Source organism: Rhipicephalus microplus, chromosome 10, assembly GCF_043290135.1.
Source record: "Rhipicephalus microplus isolate Deutch F79 chromosome 10, USDA_Rmic, whole genome shotgun sequence".
Lineage (NCBI taxonomy): Eukaryota > Metazoa > Arthropoda > Arachnida > Ixodida > Ixodidae > Rhipicephalus > Rhipicephalus microplus.
Window position 1 is genome coordinate 91,253,191 of NC_134709.1, and position 17,628 is coordinate 91,270,818.

The 17,628-nt window shown below is 44.9% G+C and overlaps 1 protein-coding gene across 2 annotated transcripts in view; it reads left to right on the top strand.

Moving 5' to 3' along the window:
- Positions 1-17,628, top strand: part of LOC119180573 (pancreatic lipase-related protein 2-like) — a 158,256-nt gene that overhangs the window by 88,296 nt on the left and 52,332 nt on the right. For both annotated transcript variants that reach the window (XM_037431672.2, XM_075875870.1), the window contains exon 3: positions 14,097-14,243. In XM_037431672.2, coding sequence (XP_037287569.2) covers positions 14,097-14,243 — 147 coding nt within the window. The remainder of the gene's footprint in view (positions 1-14,096; positions 14,244-17,628) is intronic.

Below are 17,628 nucleotides of genomic sequence, written 5' to 3' on the forward strand. Positions count from 1 at the left end.
AAGTAACGGAGACACCGATCGATATAAGGTTCATCGTGGTGTTCCCCAAGGAGGAGTTCTCAGCCCGATCCTATTCAATGTCACAATGATCGGCCTAGCAGCAGAACTTTCCAGCACGGTGAAGATCACTGCATATGCTGATGACATATGCATATGGGCGTCCGGAACTACTCGTCCGCAATTGCGAGCTCGACTACAGCGTGCAGTGACGATCCCATACAAATATCTACGACGTCAGGGGCTCACTCTTTCAATCGACAAATGCGCAGTGCTTGCGTTCACGCGCAAGCATATGTCGCAATACCCGATATTTATTAATGGGACAGCGATACCTGCTGTAACGCACCACAAGTTCCTTGGGGTTGTCGTACACAGAGATCTATCGTGGACAAGGCATGTCGCAGTACTTAAATCTAAATTGAAGATCTTTGCTCTCATTCTTCGCCACGTAGCAGGAGCAAGATGAGGCCCATCAGAATCATCGCTACTTCAATTATACGATGCTCTATTTGTGGGATACATCCGATACAACATGCCGGTGCTTTAAAATGTGAGACCTAGTTGTGTGAAGACACTCGAGAGTGTTCAAGCTCATTGCTTACAAAGATGCTTGGGTCTACCGCGCTGCACTTCAACAAATGAGACAATCGCAGAGGCTCGGGCTTGTCCCATCAGTGTATACATGCTCTGCGAGCCACTTAGAGTTCACCTTTGATTACTGAGCAGACACAGACAGCACCCACTGTCAGTACTACCCGCCACTCACCTAGATTGCAGTTTCTCAAAAGTATTATCCCGGCATGAAAATAATATACCATCAAGGCTTTCTCCGCCAAATGGCCCTGCAGTGCCTCCATGGGTTCTGCCTAAACCACCTATCTCTTTTACGATACCTAGAGTTACGAAGAAGTCGCTCATTTCTTCTGTTGGCCTCAGACAACTGACCCTATATCACATTTATACAACGTACAGTGATTCTCTGCACGTGTACACCGACGGATCCACCACGCTAAACACCTCCGCCGCAGCCTTTGTCATCCCAGACATGGATATCGCTCGACGATTCAAAGTGGACCATAAAACCACATCAACTGCCGCAGAGCTTGTCGCTATCCGAGAGGCAATAAGGTTTATTTCCGCAGAGCGACTTCGAGCCTGGACGATTTTTTGTGATGCCAAATCCGCTTTGCAAACCATTAATTGCATCATGAAGCAAGGTCCATATTACAGCTTGGCAATAGAAATCACAGAACGTATTCAGGTTGCTTCAGCAAATTGCCGTCTTATAACTTTCCAGTGGATTCCCGCTCACTGCGGCGTGACGGGAACGAAGAGGCAGACGCTGAAGCTAAAAATGCCTTAAGCAGTGCCCCTGAAGTACGCATTGCGTTTTCACGAGCTGACACGAACGCCCTGTTTCACTGCGTGATGCGCAGCTACACACTTCAGCACCGGACCAAACCGGAACGGCGACACCAGCGACTTCACAAATGGGACCCGGAAATGAGGTTCCGCATGCCTCCTAAATTGAAACGGCAACTCACAAGTATGATCCACCGCATTCGTCTTGGTGTAGCATACACCAGACGTTACGCACATATCATCGGTCGCAGTGACACCGGTCCTGATTGTGAACACTGTGATGTGCCAGAAACACTTGAGCACATATTTTGTGTCTGCCCAGCATACGCACGTGAACGACAAACACTGATTTCTTCTACTGAATTATATCGGAGTAGGTCATTAACTGATGAGACCATGTTGTGCCCTTGGCCAGACAGCAACAGTGCAACTGCGGTCACAAGAGCAGTTATTACCTTTTTAGAAACAACTGGACTATGTGCGCGGCTATAAGATGTGTCTCAGCTAAAAAGAACACTACACACTCACCTCTCTATCTCACCATCGTCATCCATTAATCTTTCTTTTCCCCTTTCCCTTCCCCCAGTGTGGAGTAGCAGGCTAGAGCAAGCTATCGCTCAGGCCTTTCTGTAAATAAACTTACCTCCTTCTCCTTGTACTAGTACAGAGGCCACATTGAAAGTAGCGAGAGGTTCACATCTACTCCACCAGGGGCCACAACAATCCCTTCAGCTCAGACTGCTTCATGAACTCAATAAGTTTTCTTTAAGTACACTGACAGACAGTTCGTCATTCGCCTAAATGAAACTATACACGAACATCCCATGTATTAGGTACATTTATAAACTGGGACCAGAACCATTGAAATATATATTTTAGAAAATTTTCAATAATGACTGAAAAAGCAGAAGTGCTCAACCAGAAGTGCTAAGAAGGTGGCTGGTTTATTAATATGTGACTACTGGAGATGCATAAACAGCAAGATTAATAAAAATGTGTTTAAAGGCAGCTTTAACATAACCGCAGCAACATGAGAAAACTCCCAGCAGGTACAGTTATATTATTTAGATAGAGATACGAAGAGCAAGAGAAAACGAATATGGCAATTTAAAAACTGATGAAAAATAACGAAGGAACACATTTCAAGGAACACAAAGGTCTGGTTGATACTCATAATTGCACTTGAAGTAATCAATTTTCAGTTATGTAACATATGATTTCATCGCATAGCTTATATTCACTTAGCGTGTATGGAAGATAGTGAGAAAGCGTTTGAAGCTCACAGCTTACTTTGACGCCTAACTGCCCAACGTTTTATGTATCGGTTTAGACAAGATGAATGGTTGTTTATCAAGTTAGCAATGGAATAATAGGAGTAGTAGCCATTACTGTTTTACGTTTAAAAGGACACAAGTGCTGCTATAGGCCATAAATGCAGGTAATTCTAAATTTTAGAAAGTGATCACACGCATGCTCATGGTAGGGTACATAAGCATTACCTTATAAGGCTTGCTTCTGCAGTGTAACTAAGTTGCCTAATGGGTTTCATTGTATTCTTGGAACAAAAATGCCCCTCTTGCGATGCAAAAGGTAGGCCAGCCGCAAAGCCGCAAACAGCTGGTCGGCTTCACAAAAACTCAAACATTTTTCTTTCGAAATGCTCAAACATTTGAACAAGAACGTGAAAGTAATGGCGCAAGATTGCAACCCTTCTTGTGAAAATTCCCACAGAACCGGCTTCTGCTTCCAGCTGTGGTTCACCAGGACAGACATTTCCCGCGGTTTCCACCAGGCATGCATTGCAGTGCGCTTGCGCAAGCGTGCGTTACTAGCAGCACCGCCCAAGATGGCTGCACGTGCGTGACTCCCGTGCGGACTTTCGCGAACTTGCGAGCCAAAACAAATGCGCCGCTTGAACCCGGCTGTGTGCGCGCGCCGGCTGTGTATAATTACCCGGTTGGCCTGTTCTGTTGTTAGTTCGTTTCGAAAGCGAAAACACCGTAGAAACGTGCCAAGCGCGTGCTTTCGTCTCCGGGAGAGCGAGAGACACTCCGCAAAGACTTTCCCGTGGCGCGCCCTTGCGTGGGTCTACTTGTGGCTTGCGCAGAAACTCTCGCCACCCCCTAGCGGCGTCATGGTGAGGCAGCGACCCGTGACGTCGAGTGCGGTAAACTCTAGCAGACGACAGAGCAGACGACACGACACTGACACGATTCGCACGCGGGACAGGAAAATTATGCGCCCGAAGGGGCAATAATGGACGAAGCGTGCTAACGTACACGAGAAAGAGGCAAGGCATGACTTCGCAACAGGCGTTTCACGACAATGATGAACATAAGTGGTATAGGATTAAGCGCCAAGAGGAAGCGAATCCAGCTTGGAATGCGCATTGACGATAACCGTGTGGATACGTCTCAGTGATGGGCGAGATATAGCGTTACACTGTGTTCCCATTCAATTAACTGGTTAGAAAAGAGAATCGTGGAACACGGCTGTGAAGGGATATCTCTGACATCTACACCTCTAGCCAATAAAATCGGTTATTGTTGTTTTTATTCACTCTGTCATTACAATAGTGCGGACCGTACTCTATGAATCCGCGTGTGAAGAATGTTTCCTCGACTAATCGCTCAGCTTGATAATGATCACTTGATCACACACCCAGTTTAAAGATTAATAAATGATGATAGGTGGGGTCGAAGGTCCTGAAACCTCCATTTGACTATGAGAGACGCTGTTGTGGAGAGCCCCAGAAGTTTTTGCCACCTGGGGTTCTTTATCGTGAACCCAAATCTGAGCACACGGTCTAACAGCATTTTAGCATCCACCGAAAATGCAGCCGCCGCAGCCAAGATTTGATCCTGCGACGTGCGGGTCAGCAGCCTTAGCCACTAGACCGACGCAGCAGGGCACCTAGATTCAAAAGCTACTTCACAAGTGTGTTACCTCGAGATAGATTTGCATGATCGTGCAAAGTGTGGAATGCACATTCTGCGACGAGACAGTGAGACTTCTGTCGTACTGCACCCTCCCTCGCAATAAATTAATAAATTTCTCTCTATTCGTCTCAAGAAACAGGCATGTACATGGCCCATAAAAGCAACGAGAATACCAGCACATCGAGGCCTGATAGGGTAGGTATTCCTGTAATGCCACTATTCGGCGAGCGACGTGACGTGGTGGAAAATGGTGTCAAATATTCAGGATCTGCGCGGCTAAGCCAACTTGACGGACACGATGGTGCGGCTGCCATGCCGACTGTTTTCCCTCGGTTCCGTCTTGATTGCTTTTTCGCCCAGCGAAGCAGCTACGAAAGGTGGTTAATAACAAATGTAACTTCAACAGTGGTGGCCAGCATGACTGTATGCACAATGTTCTTCGGGTGACGGTCACTGATCAGATAGCTTAGGCGGCCAGTATGCACCCATCTGATTGTTGACCATACGTGGGTGAAGTTTCTTTCAAACGTTCTTGAAGACAAATAGTTCCTGTTTTCCGGGAAGGCAAAAGAAAGTAGTGGGCATGTGAAATATGACTAGAAACATACAACAACCAAAAAGGGAATGTGCCCAGACCTCGTCTTTACAGACTTCATGGTAAAACTGATACCACAAAGCAGTAATAATGAGGGCAAAACGAAATTCATGACTCAACACAACATATCTGTTGTGACCAATAAACATTGCATGTAACTGTACACTGCTGGTCACTGATTGGCATCTGTGGGCGGTTAGTGTCGTGGGTGATTTACAGTAACTCAAAAAGATCCCCTGCTTTGACCACTAATCCTCATTCACTTCGTGAATATGCCATAACTCTTTAATACCATTGTTTTTTTTTATAGAAAATTTGTGTTGGAGAAGTTGCTGCTCTTATGTGACAAAAATTACTTCTGCTCACTTAACAAATAAAATGTCAAATTTCAAAAAGTCGAAAACATAAGTGGCACCAGATATGACACTCGTTAGAGCTTCAAGCGGGTAGACAGATGAACAAATGCGCAGCGTCAAGGTGCTGTCGCCCGTTAAGCTTGACGTCAAGCATCGTCTGTTCAGGCTTATAATAATCAGCGTCACTTTCACTGCATTTGACGTACGCAGAGACGTAAATTTTGTCAAAACGGCCTCATCAAATGTGAGGCCCACGTGACGGCTTTATGATACCCCATCGTAAAGTATCAAGTAGTGTATATCATTATACGCTTTTGCTAAACAAAGTTCAACATTACCGTGTGTGCCCCTCAATAACGGAATGTTAGGAAATTTTTGTCTTTTAGGCTAGCACAATAAGTTCAAATGCGTCGTATTAAGTAAGATAATTTGTATGGTTCTAAATAAAGACATGAACACATGAGACAATCACGCACGTGGTAAAATGAACGATCATGGAATTAGAGATATGAGAACACAAAGCACTTATATTACTAATCTGACTTACTGAATATTACCATAAAATATTAGTATTACGGAGAAAAGTTTTCAAGATGACGAGTGCTCTATTCTGGAACCTTGCTATTAGCGAAGGCCAAGGTACATTTTACAGAGTAAATTGTCTTCAAACTAAATGTAACAAACTTGATACTATCATTATGTGCGTTGACGGCACAAAAGCGAACAACGGTACTACATAAATTTACACATAAATCAGAAGAAGAATCTGCGGCCAATGTAGTAGCCGTTTATTTTATCGCGTCCTCGCAGTGAGCAATCAGTCAAGCCCTCTTTAGAAACAAAATTTGCATGTCCCCTTCAAGTTCGCGCAGCTTTAATTCTGCGCACGTATCACTGCACTGGCGCAATGCCCAACCTTTTCCGCGTAGATAACAGGGGCGGAGGCCCAGTAAACGTGCTGAAACTGCGTTATTTTTACGATTCAAGGCAGAAAAAAAAAGATTGGCAGCAACAGCTAAAGTTTGTGAAAAATATTAACTTTACATACCCAGTGGTAATGTATTGTGGGTTAAGGCAAGTCGTCTTAAACTGTCTTCATGACATTTACAGAGTTAGCTTTGCCGAACAAATGCGTTGCGTGGCAATAGATCATATTTGCAATTGATTTCGACAATTTAGGGCAGAGTTTGACCATCTGCTATCGCAGCATGTTTCACGTACACTCTCGCAATACGTACCGAGGGCAAGCTGGCATCTTGCCACTAAGCCCATGTAGTTACGGCTACATCGTCACAAACTTCAAAATCTCTAAGCAAAAAAAAAAAAATCGGTAGATCCCACGTACAGTGGGAATCGGTGATATGCGGAATACGAATGGAGAAGGTTGAATTGTCACACCAAGATCAGCACAACGTTACAAGGCGCATATAAATTGTGCCGCACATGACTTCCATATCATTATTATCATCTTTGCGCATAGAATTTGTGCTCGTCCTCCATCCACGTCACGCAATACCAAATTTGGCATATGTGAAGCTAGCGAAACGGCCGTGAGCGCGCTTGGAGCGTAGCATGTGGCCATGTTTTGCGTGGCACGCATGTCATGATTAGCATGCTTGGGCGTGTCATCTATCTTCGTCGTCTGTTCGCGTCACGTGATACCAAATTTGGCAAGTCAAGCTAACGAAACGGTGGCGAGCGCATCACGAGCGTGGTATGAAGTGATGTTCTTACATGGCACGCATGTCATATGGTCATGTTTGCACCAGTCACATACCTTCGTCGTCAATTCACGTCACGTAATACCAACTTTAGTGTACGTGAAGCCAGCAAAACAACTGCGAGCGCATCATGAACCTGGCATCTAGTCAAGTTTTTACATGACACGCATATCATGATTATCATGCTTGCATCAGTAATATACCTTCGTCATCCGTTCACGTCACATAATACCAAATGTGGTATATGTGAAGCTAGTGAATCGATCGGGAGCGCACCACGAGCGTGGCATGTAGCCATGTTCTTAGAAGACGCGCATGTCATGATTTCCAAGTGAGGGCTTGTCACTTATGTTCACCATAGAGTCATGTCATACCATACCAGTTTCGCGATATGTCATGCGAACGAAACCAATGCAAGAGCAGCAAGACCATGATATGTAAATCATGACATTCATTACATGCATGTCATAATTTTAATGTTATGACTAGCCACTTATGCTCATCATACAGTCATGTTATTCCATACAAATTTGGGTATAGATCTCATCATCCAAACGGCCAGGAGAGCTAAAAGTCGTAGGCGGCTAGATAGATAGATAGACAGATACGGTCAAACTCGCCGAAGTTCGCTTAGAAATGCTTCGCATTTAAAAAGGAGTGATATACCATAGCATCGGAACTGATGCATGGCCCGGTCAAACAGTCTTGTTTCACGTTTAGTAAAATCGGACTGCTGAATGACAAGGCAAAATTTCATTATAGTTTTCTTGATGTAACCCACATAAATTTTCGTTGTAATATCGACAGGAATAAAACGAGACGATTAACCTAATTGACTTGCATACATAGACATATTGCGCATGTCCGCAGCTGTTAACATCCGCTATACAACTTGCCGCATTTTGTATGTTCGGGTGCGACCTACGAAAAGGGTTAATTTTCGCCCTTTAGATAGACTGACATGTGGGCTTTAACGTCCCAAAACCACCGAAGGATCATGAGAGACGACGTAGTGGAAGGCTCTAATTGCGACCACCTCGGGTTCTTGAACGTGCACTCAAATCTGAGCACACGGGCCTACAGCACTTCCGCCTCCATCAAAAGTGCAGCCGCCGCAGCAGGAATTCAATCCCGCGACCTGCGGGTCAGCAGCCGAGTGCCTTAGCCACTAGACAACCGTGGTGGCGTTAGTCCACTTGATACTATAAAAATAGCAATATCTGAGTTAACACTCAGATATGATTACTATCACTATATTATTATGAAAGATGCCGTATGTGTAGGTCACTGAAAATTTCAACCACGTGGTGGTCTTTAGCGTCGACTGACATCGCCCAGTACACGGGCTTCCACCATTCCACTTCCATCGAAATGTGACGATTATGAAGACTGGACGATTACGAAGACTGGATAATTATGAAAACTGGACGATTATGAAGACTAACCAACGTGTTTCTATAGGCTCTTCCTGGGCCTTAACTAGGAGATGCAGGTTGTTTCCAGCTTTTTTCTGCGTCTCTGCTAGACTTAACTAGGCGTTGCTGAATTGTGTCTATGTTGGTTTCACAGAGGGTTTCGAGTTGGTACTGTGCTCACCTCAGTTTGTCAATCGCACATAGCGAGAGGGCTTCCAGCCAACAACTTGGACAAGGACAAGAGAAGTGAGGACACACTGCTGTTTCCAGCGGTGTGTCGTCTCCCCTTCTGTTCTCGTCCAAGTCCTTGGCTAGAATCTCTTCGCTGGGTTGGAATTGAAACGCAGACAGTCGCAGACGCGACACGAGCACGTCGTCGTTGATGTAGGTCTTCCGTCGCTTCAAGCTCTTCTCGCTGGTGACGTTGCCGATCCCGTTTCTTCGTATTCTCTCGTGCGTAGGAACTCGGAGGTTTTCGGCTCACCGCCGTCGCTTCACTGGTTGGGTCGTTGGTTGGTTGGACCGAAGGAGAGTGGGCCAACTCACCACGGGGGATCGGCCATTTATTGTGCGGCAGTAAGAGTTTGAAAAAAAGGAAGGGGGGGGGATGTCTAAACTGACTTTTTTAAGTAAACGAAAAGATTAGTTGTGCCTTGAGTCTATTATGGATTGTTATAGTCGTTCGGTAAGCTGACAAATAATTGCCTTCTTAACTTTTAGTCGAAGTTGTGTGTAACGAAACTGACCCCACTTGCATGGCATCCACCCGTTTCTGGTGATGATTACAGTTTTCTAATTCGCCACACAAATTTCTGTGTCACATACCCGTCTATTGGGCTAACTGTTGGCCTCCTCGTCATTAGTAGCCCAGAAGTGAGCTGTGGAATTTTTGAAATTTTTGCACCATATGTCAATTTACTATGATATTCTTTTGGAACGGTATGAAAAAGATATAATTTTACCGAACAACTTAGCCTTTGAGGAGAAGGAGAAAAAAATGAAGCGGAAGGACAAGAAAGTTAGCCAGTTCTTTGACCAGCTGTCAACCCTGTGCTGTAGAAAAGGGTAGCGGGAATAAAAAATGATAGAAAAGAGATGGTATGTAGAGCGAGAAAGAGAAAAGACAAAAAAATAGCAAAAGAGGAAAAAAATGAACATATTACGGCTCTAAAGTAAGTCTCTAAGGCCAGTTGTCCACACAAAAAAAAAAACGTAAGAAAGCTTTCACAGCCTTTTGGGCTGATGATGGTTTTTACCAATGACCCAAAGTCCTTTCTTCCAACAAAGGCTGATAATTTAGTCTATCTAGAGATTCGGTACGTTCTTGTCTTGGCGCGTCGAAATGGGTACACTTGTACAAAAGATGGGCGATTGCTTCTTCGCGCTTCAGTACTTGCACGCAGATGTGCTGGTCATTCCAATTAGAAAGGAGTGTGCGCTTGTGAAGGCAACGCCAAACCACAGGCGGCACAGAAGAGTCTTCTAAGCTCGAGATATTCCTGAAATGTGTTAGCCGTTGAAATGTGTACTGAAAGGTTTAACATGGAAAATATGTGAATTTGATGTCGGCATCTAGTCACGTAAGCCACCGTAATAGGTGTTCGTAGATGTTGAACACGTACTGTCGCTCACTTTATATCGGTTGCCAGAAATACATCGTCGGGAAGCCACAGATTTTTTAGGAGCATGAATAATGTAATGACTACATTACTATGCTGGTCCATTTTTTGAACGTGCTCCTTTTGTGGCGCGGACGGTACACTTGCCGCAGTAAAGGTGGTCGATAAATCAAATGCTTGTCAGATGGGACACCTGCGAGACGTACATGCCCGTGCCTCATTAAAATTCTATCCATCAGCGCTTAGCCGGCCTAACAGATCTTAAAATTTTGGTACCCGGTAGCATATATGTTCATGAAAAAAAAACTTCAAGGCCTTCACACCACCGTGATGATGGGATCCGGTGAATCTTCAACTATGGTGGATCTGGCATAGTGAATATTGCTAGAATTAAATTGTGAATCGTTGTTGTTTAGTGTGCTAAGTGAATAAAGAGACACACGCTCGAAAATTTCCGCGTTCATCCTGCGCATTACGCATATTAACGTACTTACTCGAACGTAACCGGAGTATTTTCCCATAATATTGCTACCTAAAGTGGACTCTGGCGTTACAATGAAATACCCAAATAAGAATTCTTCCTTCTTGGACGCAATGAAAAGCCGATCTTGTCGTTACAATAATAATCACGTTACAATCGAGTCAATGCTGTATGTCATGAACGGCTGCCAACGGTGGACTCAATATAAAATAATATAGCACATAATGAAAAAGTTTTATGGAAAGCATAGCTTGCAAAAATGGCAAGACTCTCGTTTCATATCTAAGTAGTCTCGTCTTTGAAGCAACATTTTACCTGTTAGTCTGCCATCTTTGCGATATCATACATCTTAATGGTCACTCTAACGTCATATAAATTTTTTTGGCGCCAAAGTGCTGAATTAGTTAAGGTAATGGGTTAGACGAAAATCGCTGTTCTACGCACATGTAATCATGCAACCATTGAAACCTCTTTCCACAGGACAACTGCCACAACATCCTTATGTCCAAATAAACATATTCAGACCTCATGGTGGCATCCATGGTACTTTGTGGGTGGCAAAGTCAATAAAAAATGTGGATGGGACCCTAAAGCGCTTATCTTTACATATCTGTATTTTCTTATCATGTTCACTTTCTTCCATGTATGCTGGTTCCCTCTATTTAGTTGGCTCTCTCTTTTTATTTCTTTAATTTTATATACCGGGTAATCAAAAAATGGAAACAAATATATTGTGCTCATTGATACACAATCACACTTCTAATCAAACTCCGTGTTTTATTTAGCGCTCGCTGCAACTCTAAATCAGGAATAATTTAGTAAGCGTGGCTTATTCAACCTCAATATCACCAAGATTTTGATTTCAGAAGTTCACTCTAACTCAAGATTGCCAGAATATGCTCACTTGATCTCACTTCCGCTCAATAATGTGCGTTAAGCTGAGAAACTTTGCCTTTGATTGACCGATATTAGACCTACCAGAGTCGCCAGATCTCCAACTCAAACATTTCGCAGTCAAACTTAACTCCCAATCTAACCAAATGTCTACTCATTTGGGCTCATTGAAACTCATACTCATCAAACTTTATTAGAACAAAGCAAAACTTTCGAACCAGGGGGGGGGGGGTTGCAGGAACTTCAATTGTGACAAAAGGTTCTGCCCTCTTCAATGCATCAACTTAGCTGCAGCCGTAAAAGAAACAAAAAAAAATCACAGCGTATCTGCGAGGTGAATGATGCCGAGTGGGGCGAATTAGACGGAAAGATGGACGGACGCACAAAAGCCCCGACAGACTGACGGACGTTAACCCTATTCATCATCATTCACTCCGTGGATATGCTGCAACACCGTTTTTATTCACATGCAATGCAATGCAACTGGCTATTACGACGACACGGGACGTACGACATATGGCGTAAGGAGCTTCGCCCCTAAAAGACAAGTTGCTGCCTTGAAGGTACATAGGCTAGCAACACCTTGAGTACTAGAATTTTTCGCTCATCCAACGTTCATCCTGAACTTCTGCCATAGTTTAACTGCGATTTAGTTTGACTCGCGGTCACCAATTCACGGATGATTCCGAACGAATTATTGTTTTCCTATCAGAGCCAATACGTTATTGGTTAACCGAAGTAATGTAGTGGGTACGCTCTTAGTTAACCTCTCTACATATCTTACCTTCTGCGTTTCACACTGACAACTGCGGTGAGGTCACAGCAACAGCTGTTCGAGGCGCCGCTGTTGTTTGCTGCCATTGCCGGTGTCCGTAAACTCTAGCAAAATATTATTAACACTATTTAAACATAAATGACAAAAGAAAGTGATGATAAAATGGAATTACAATTGGGGCCCTCAGTGTGGCAGCCCAGTATTCTACCCACGGTGCAAGAATACTTCAGGAGAGCGAACGCCGCGAAACGAGCGCTTGGTGTGGTAGGACCAATTATGATCTCGTTTGCGACATGCTAATAGATGACTCGCTGGACTGAGAACCGTGGCGGGCTGCTGGCTAATTCCGCAAAGCACATCCGGCACTTGGGCGACGGTTTCCAAATCAGAGAAAACCGGGTTATCGCACGATAACAACCACGCGACACGCATAGAGTGACACTGAGAAAGAAGGGGGGATAAGGGAGGAGGTTGACAGGGTGATGAGGGTGTTGTAGCAGCGATAAATGAGCGCCGCTACTTTCCTGCGTACGGGGATTTTCTACACCACCAAGGGGAGGGGGTGGGGGCGAGAGCCAGGGCAAAGTTTGTAGCGCATCTATCGGGCTCCTTGCGAAGCAGAAATTTATCGGGCAGCGGTTGGTTCCGGCGTTCGCTCACCTAAAGTATTCCTGCACCGTGATTCCACAAAGCCTTGCTGCTGTTTGAAACTCCTTTCCGAGGACAGCCTCTATAGCCTCCGTGCCGGAAAGGGAACGCGTCATCATAAGTAATATAACTTGGTATAAGAGTAAAGTCACAACCAGGCGTCACACAACGGGTATTGTGTAACCAGGCGCAACGAAAGGCGAATCGCGTTACGTGTGAGTGCCAACGCATTAACACATGAGCATCCATATTTCCACATTGTCATCAGTCGCAGCTTCAAAAAAGTGCACAAAATGCCTGACAGGTGTGGCAGGTATCACGCTTCTCTGGAAATGGTGAATAGTGGCTTATAGGATGATACGCTACGGCACAAAACTTTTGATGATTTATAGGGTAGAGGGTACCTTGCAAGTGCACTTGTATGGTTTGCCAAGGAAACCCTTAAGGCCTCCATTATTTCTTTCCTGAGTACCTCATTAAGGTTAGCCCTCTCTCTCACGCTAACATATGTAATACAGCGTAGCAGGAGAGTGCACGAACCACCGCGGCGTTACAAAGTGTGAATTACTCAACTAGTGGGTCGTTTAAATTTTCGAATTTTTTAAAAAAGGCCCAGTTCTAAAGATCTATCGCCGTCAGGCACAGCATCAACGAAATGCACATAATGCCTTAAAGGTTGAAGTGGTTACCTCGCCGGTCCGTACAAGGCTGATTGATTGATTTGTGGGGTTTAACGTCCCAAAAGCACCATTTGATTATGAGAGACACCGTAGTGGAGGGCTCCGGAAATTTTGAGTCCGTACAAGGCTAAAAAATCGGGTATTTGGGTACTCTTTACGCTACACAACAATTATCGTCATCTGACTTGCTCGCGTTTCTTTTCCTAAAAACCTGGCACTGTCCACTTTCATGTCGAGAATGCTATGTCACACTGATAACGCGCTCTGCGCGACCACGATCTACTTGAACCGTGGGGATAACGCGAGGAAAGTACTCGAGGTAGATTACAATACTTATTGTGTAGTAGAAACGCTCCCTAAATACTAATTTTTTTTAGACTGAATTGCGTACAGTGGTGTAGTGGGTGCTTTCCAACTGAAGAAAATACAATTTATGGCGTAGTATAGGTACTTTGCATGTGTGTTTACATTAGTAGCCTCAGGAATGTCCAGAAAAAGCTCCATAAATTTCCTTCTTCCAGCTTTCGCTGTGACTGTGCTGAGTCTTCCACACAGGCCTGGCGAATTGCACACAATTTCCGCTCAATGCCATCCTATATTCTGATTTGCAGGACATGTCCACGGAGCTGCTGACCAAGGACAACTACAACGTGATCGTGGTCGACTGGTCGCAGGCTGCGCAGCCCCCGTACACCCAGGCGGTGGCCAACGCACGAATGGTGGGCGCCCTCGTCGCCGACATGATCATGCACATTCAGGTGAGAATACGCACGCACACAACATTATTCATTTAGCAGGGGAAAATAAGTCAGGCATACAGGCATGGTCAAAACTGCAGAGAAACGGGCGACACAGGCACCTAAGTTGCTGTAGCCTTTCCCGGTAGGTAACGGTCCTTGACACACGAGTAGCGAAGAGGAAACGCAACACATATTCCGTCACTGTCCTCGCTACAGTGCACAGAGACAGTCACTTGTAGACCGCTTTATCTCGGTGTCAGCAGCAAATATTTTAGAACGTCGCCCTTAGCAGATGTCGCGGAATGAAGTGGCGAATTTTTTGCTAGAATTCTTGTATACAACACACTTGTAAAATGTCGTGAGTGCTAGGACTATGACGTTGTGTGTACTCTTCCTACTGTTTATCTCAATTTACTCATGCATATTCTAAACAGCCCCATCCATTTCTCCAGTATAGGGTAGCATGCAAGTTATTCGGGGCTGGTTAACATTCCTGCATTTACTCTCACCCTGTTCCCTATTTTCATCCGATTGCGTGAGCTAATGTGTGAGCTAATGTGTGAGCTAATGAGAAGGGTAGCAGGTCGTATATCGAGGATGAATTGATAGGAAATATCAAATACAGGGTTGCCGGACTACGCGTGAATCGCTTCTATCCAAGAGTGACCACCATAGAACCAAGTTGTTGGAGATGTTGTTCATTGAACCACACAGAACTCTTACACTAAATTGGTAGTTTGACTGACAGCATCAGGCCATGGTTTTGCTTTACATGTGATTCATCCTACACTTAGCTAAGAAACTAATTTGTCCTGCATAACAGCTCTGATCATAAAGCGTTGCTTTGGAACACTTACAAAGTCTCCTAACCTCGAAGAACTGTTAAATTACATTGATAGTTTGATTGACACCGTCAGGCCATGAGTTTTCTTTGCATACGAATCGCCCTACACCCCACCACAAAACTGATTTGTTCTGCATAACAACGTCTGATCATGCAGTGTTGTTTCCGCAACTTTACAGTGTTTCCTCTCACGTAGCTCTAGTTTACGACATAATAAATATCGGGCCAGCTGTGGCACTATCATGACGAATGTCACATGGAAAAGCATTGATGCGGGGATAATAGGGACACAATAAGATTTACTGCTTAGCTAGTTGGTCCAGTGTTTGGGAATTAAGCACCGTGGCATACTCTACGGTGGCCCGAAGGTTAGACAAAGCTCGCTTTGCAAAAAACCCACGCAATGGCTTTGTTTGGTTCATGCCTGTTCTTAATTTTTTCTTTGCAATCGCTGCGCTTGTTGATGGCGAGAACAAGTTTGTCACCAATTGACTTTAAACATGATTTAGGTGTCGGTTTATTGGTCCTGCAAGGCAAGCGTTGTCTCCATAAAATGCACATAGTTCACACCGAATAGTCAGACAGCTCTCGTCTGAGTTGATTAAGAACGATGCAGATTTCTTTTATCTCCGCAACTGTGGTAGCCAGATGATAGATTTGCTTCGCCTTTGTGATCATACTGTTTTTGCGATTCCCTCCCCGTCCAATGGCGTCATCCCCCCCCCCCCTAAAGAAGTATACGTGCGCCACTGCTGTCATAGTTTACCTGAAAAACAAACTACTTTCCCCACCCCGCCTTTCATATGATGGATCCCAGTGTGCAGGTGCAGGCAATATACCATGGTTAGACAAACGTCAAAAGACACCGTTTTTGTCACATGCTTTCTAGATTCCATCGCCACTGCCAAAGACACCGCAAGTTGACGACTAAATCTGCGTCGCGCCTTTCCCTTTCGACTTGCTGATGAGGCCCCTTGACAGTGACCTTGAGAGACTTAAACGTTCGACGAAAACAATACCAAAGCGCTACAAAAGCCAAGCCAAGCCCTATAGTGAAGCCAATTTAGATGAGCTTTCTACGTATTTGTCTTTTGTACCCGTCGAATTACGGGCCTTCTCGGGAAGTGCAAACACGAACGTTGACGACCGAGTACACGGAGCGAGCGCGCACCTGTCCAAGGTCCTCGTGGAAAGAGAATTCGAAAAAAAAGAAAGAAAAAATACCTCCGCGTCAGCTTTGAGTCCCGCATGTACTGTGCTAAATTTATTGCGTCCGACGCAACCTCGGCCGCTAGCCTGTCGTTCAGGGTAGAGCACCAGTTTTGAAGGGCACACACAAGAGGTGTGGACGGTTCGGTGCTTGTAAAGCGGTGCGCTACGAACATGAGGAACCGCAGCCTGAATGGAACACGTGCCATTTCGTTGCTGGTTTGCAAGTCTTCGATGTTGCAATGTTTGCCTTCGCCCGCATCTGTTCAAACCATCGAGAAGGCCGCGCCTTCGTTGTTTTTTCAGCTGCGTCGATATGAACTGGTGCCAAAGGAAGGCCTGCCGCTCATTTGCGATGCGTCATGCATCTCCCCGGTGTCTCTATGCTCATTGTTTCATTTCGTTTTTGCGGCTGTTATCTCCCCTTCATTTGCTATAAAAGAAGCGGATCTAGGGAATCAACTTGGGTGCCTAAACACCGGGGTTTGCGTACATCCGGCGGAATGTATTAAGATCATTTTCATCCAAGGTGAACTGAGCACGAAAGCGATTAGCATACAATCCGGCCTTCCCAAGATATGCGTGTGGATACTCCACCCGTAACACTCGTTTGAATTTGCGTAGGGAGTAATGATGCAGCGAGAGTGAAATGTTGCGAGATGTGGCGAGTGTGGAGCACTCTTTCTGTCAGAGGGCACCTCCACGTTAAATAAAATAAGAGAAAAAGCTCATCGCTTGAGCAAAGCGGCGCTAAGCTGGAGACAAAGCACAATTGGATGCTCTCATGCCCCTTTATTGCTTTATCAAGGTAGAACTTGGCTTAAAATTGGCTGAAATGATGCTGAACTCGGCTGTAGCCAGGTTGTAGCAAGTTTGGTTTCCGTCTCTGCCTTATCGTTCTCAGGTATCCACTCGCGGTATTCGACTTTGACGAAGACTGCGATGCTCCGATCGTGGCTCAAAGGCTTCACAGCGTTTTGTTTGTCTAATTGTCGCCATCTTCATGTTGAGTGGACGAGTGTTCAGCAGTGGCATTTCACCTTTTTTTGTGGCGCATAACCATTCATGGTGATAATATATCTCAGTGACACGAGATACAAAGAACGACTTGGTAAAGAACGTCGCCGAACATGTGCTCCACAGACTCCGCCTTGCCTACGAGCGGCATTGGCTAATATTCTCAGGGATCGAAGGTACAAGAATAACCAACGAAGAGGGTGGGAAAGCACCTTCCATTGCAGCTCGATTGGCAAAGCACTAAATGCGTAATTCTGAGATGATGAGCTTGAATTCAACCGATGGAAATGGCGTTTTTCGTCGACTTTTATTTACTTCAATTTACGTCACAGT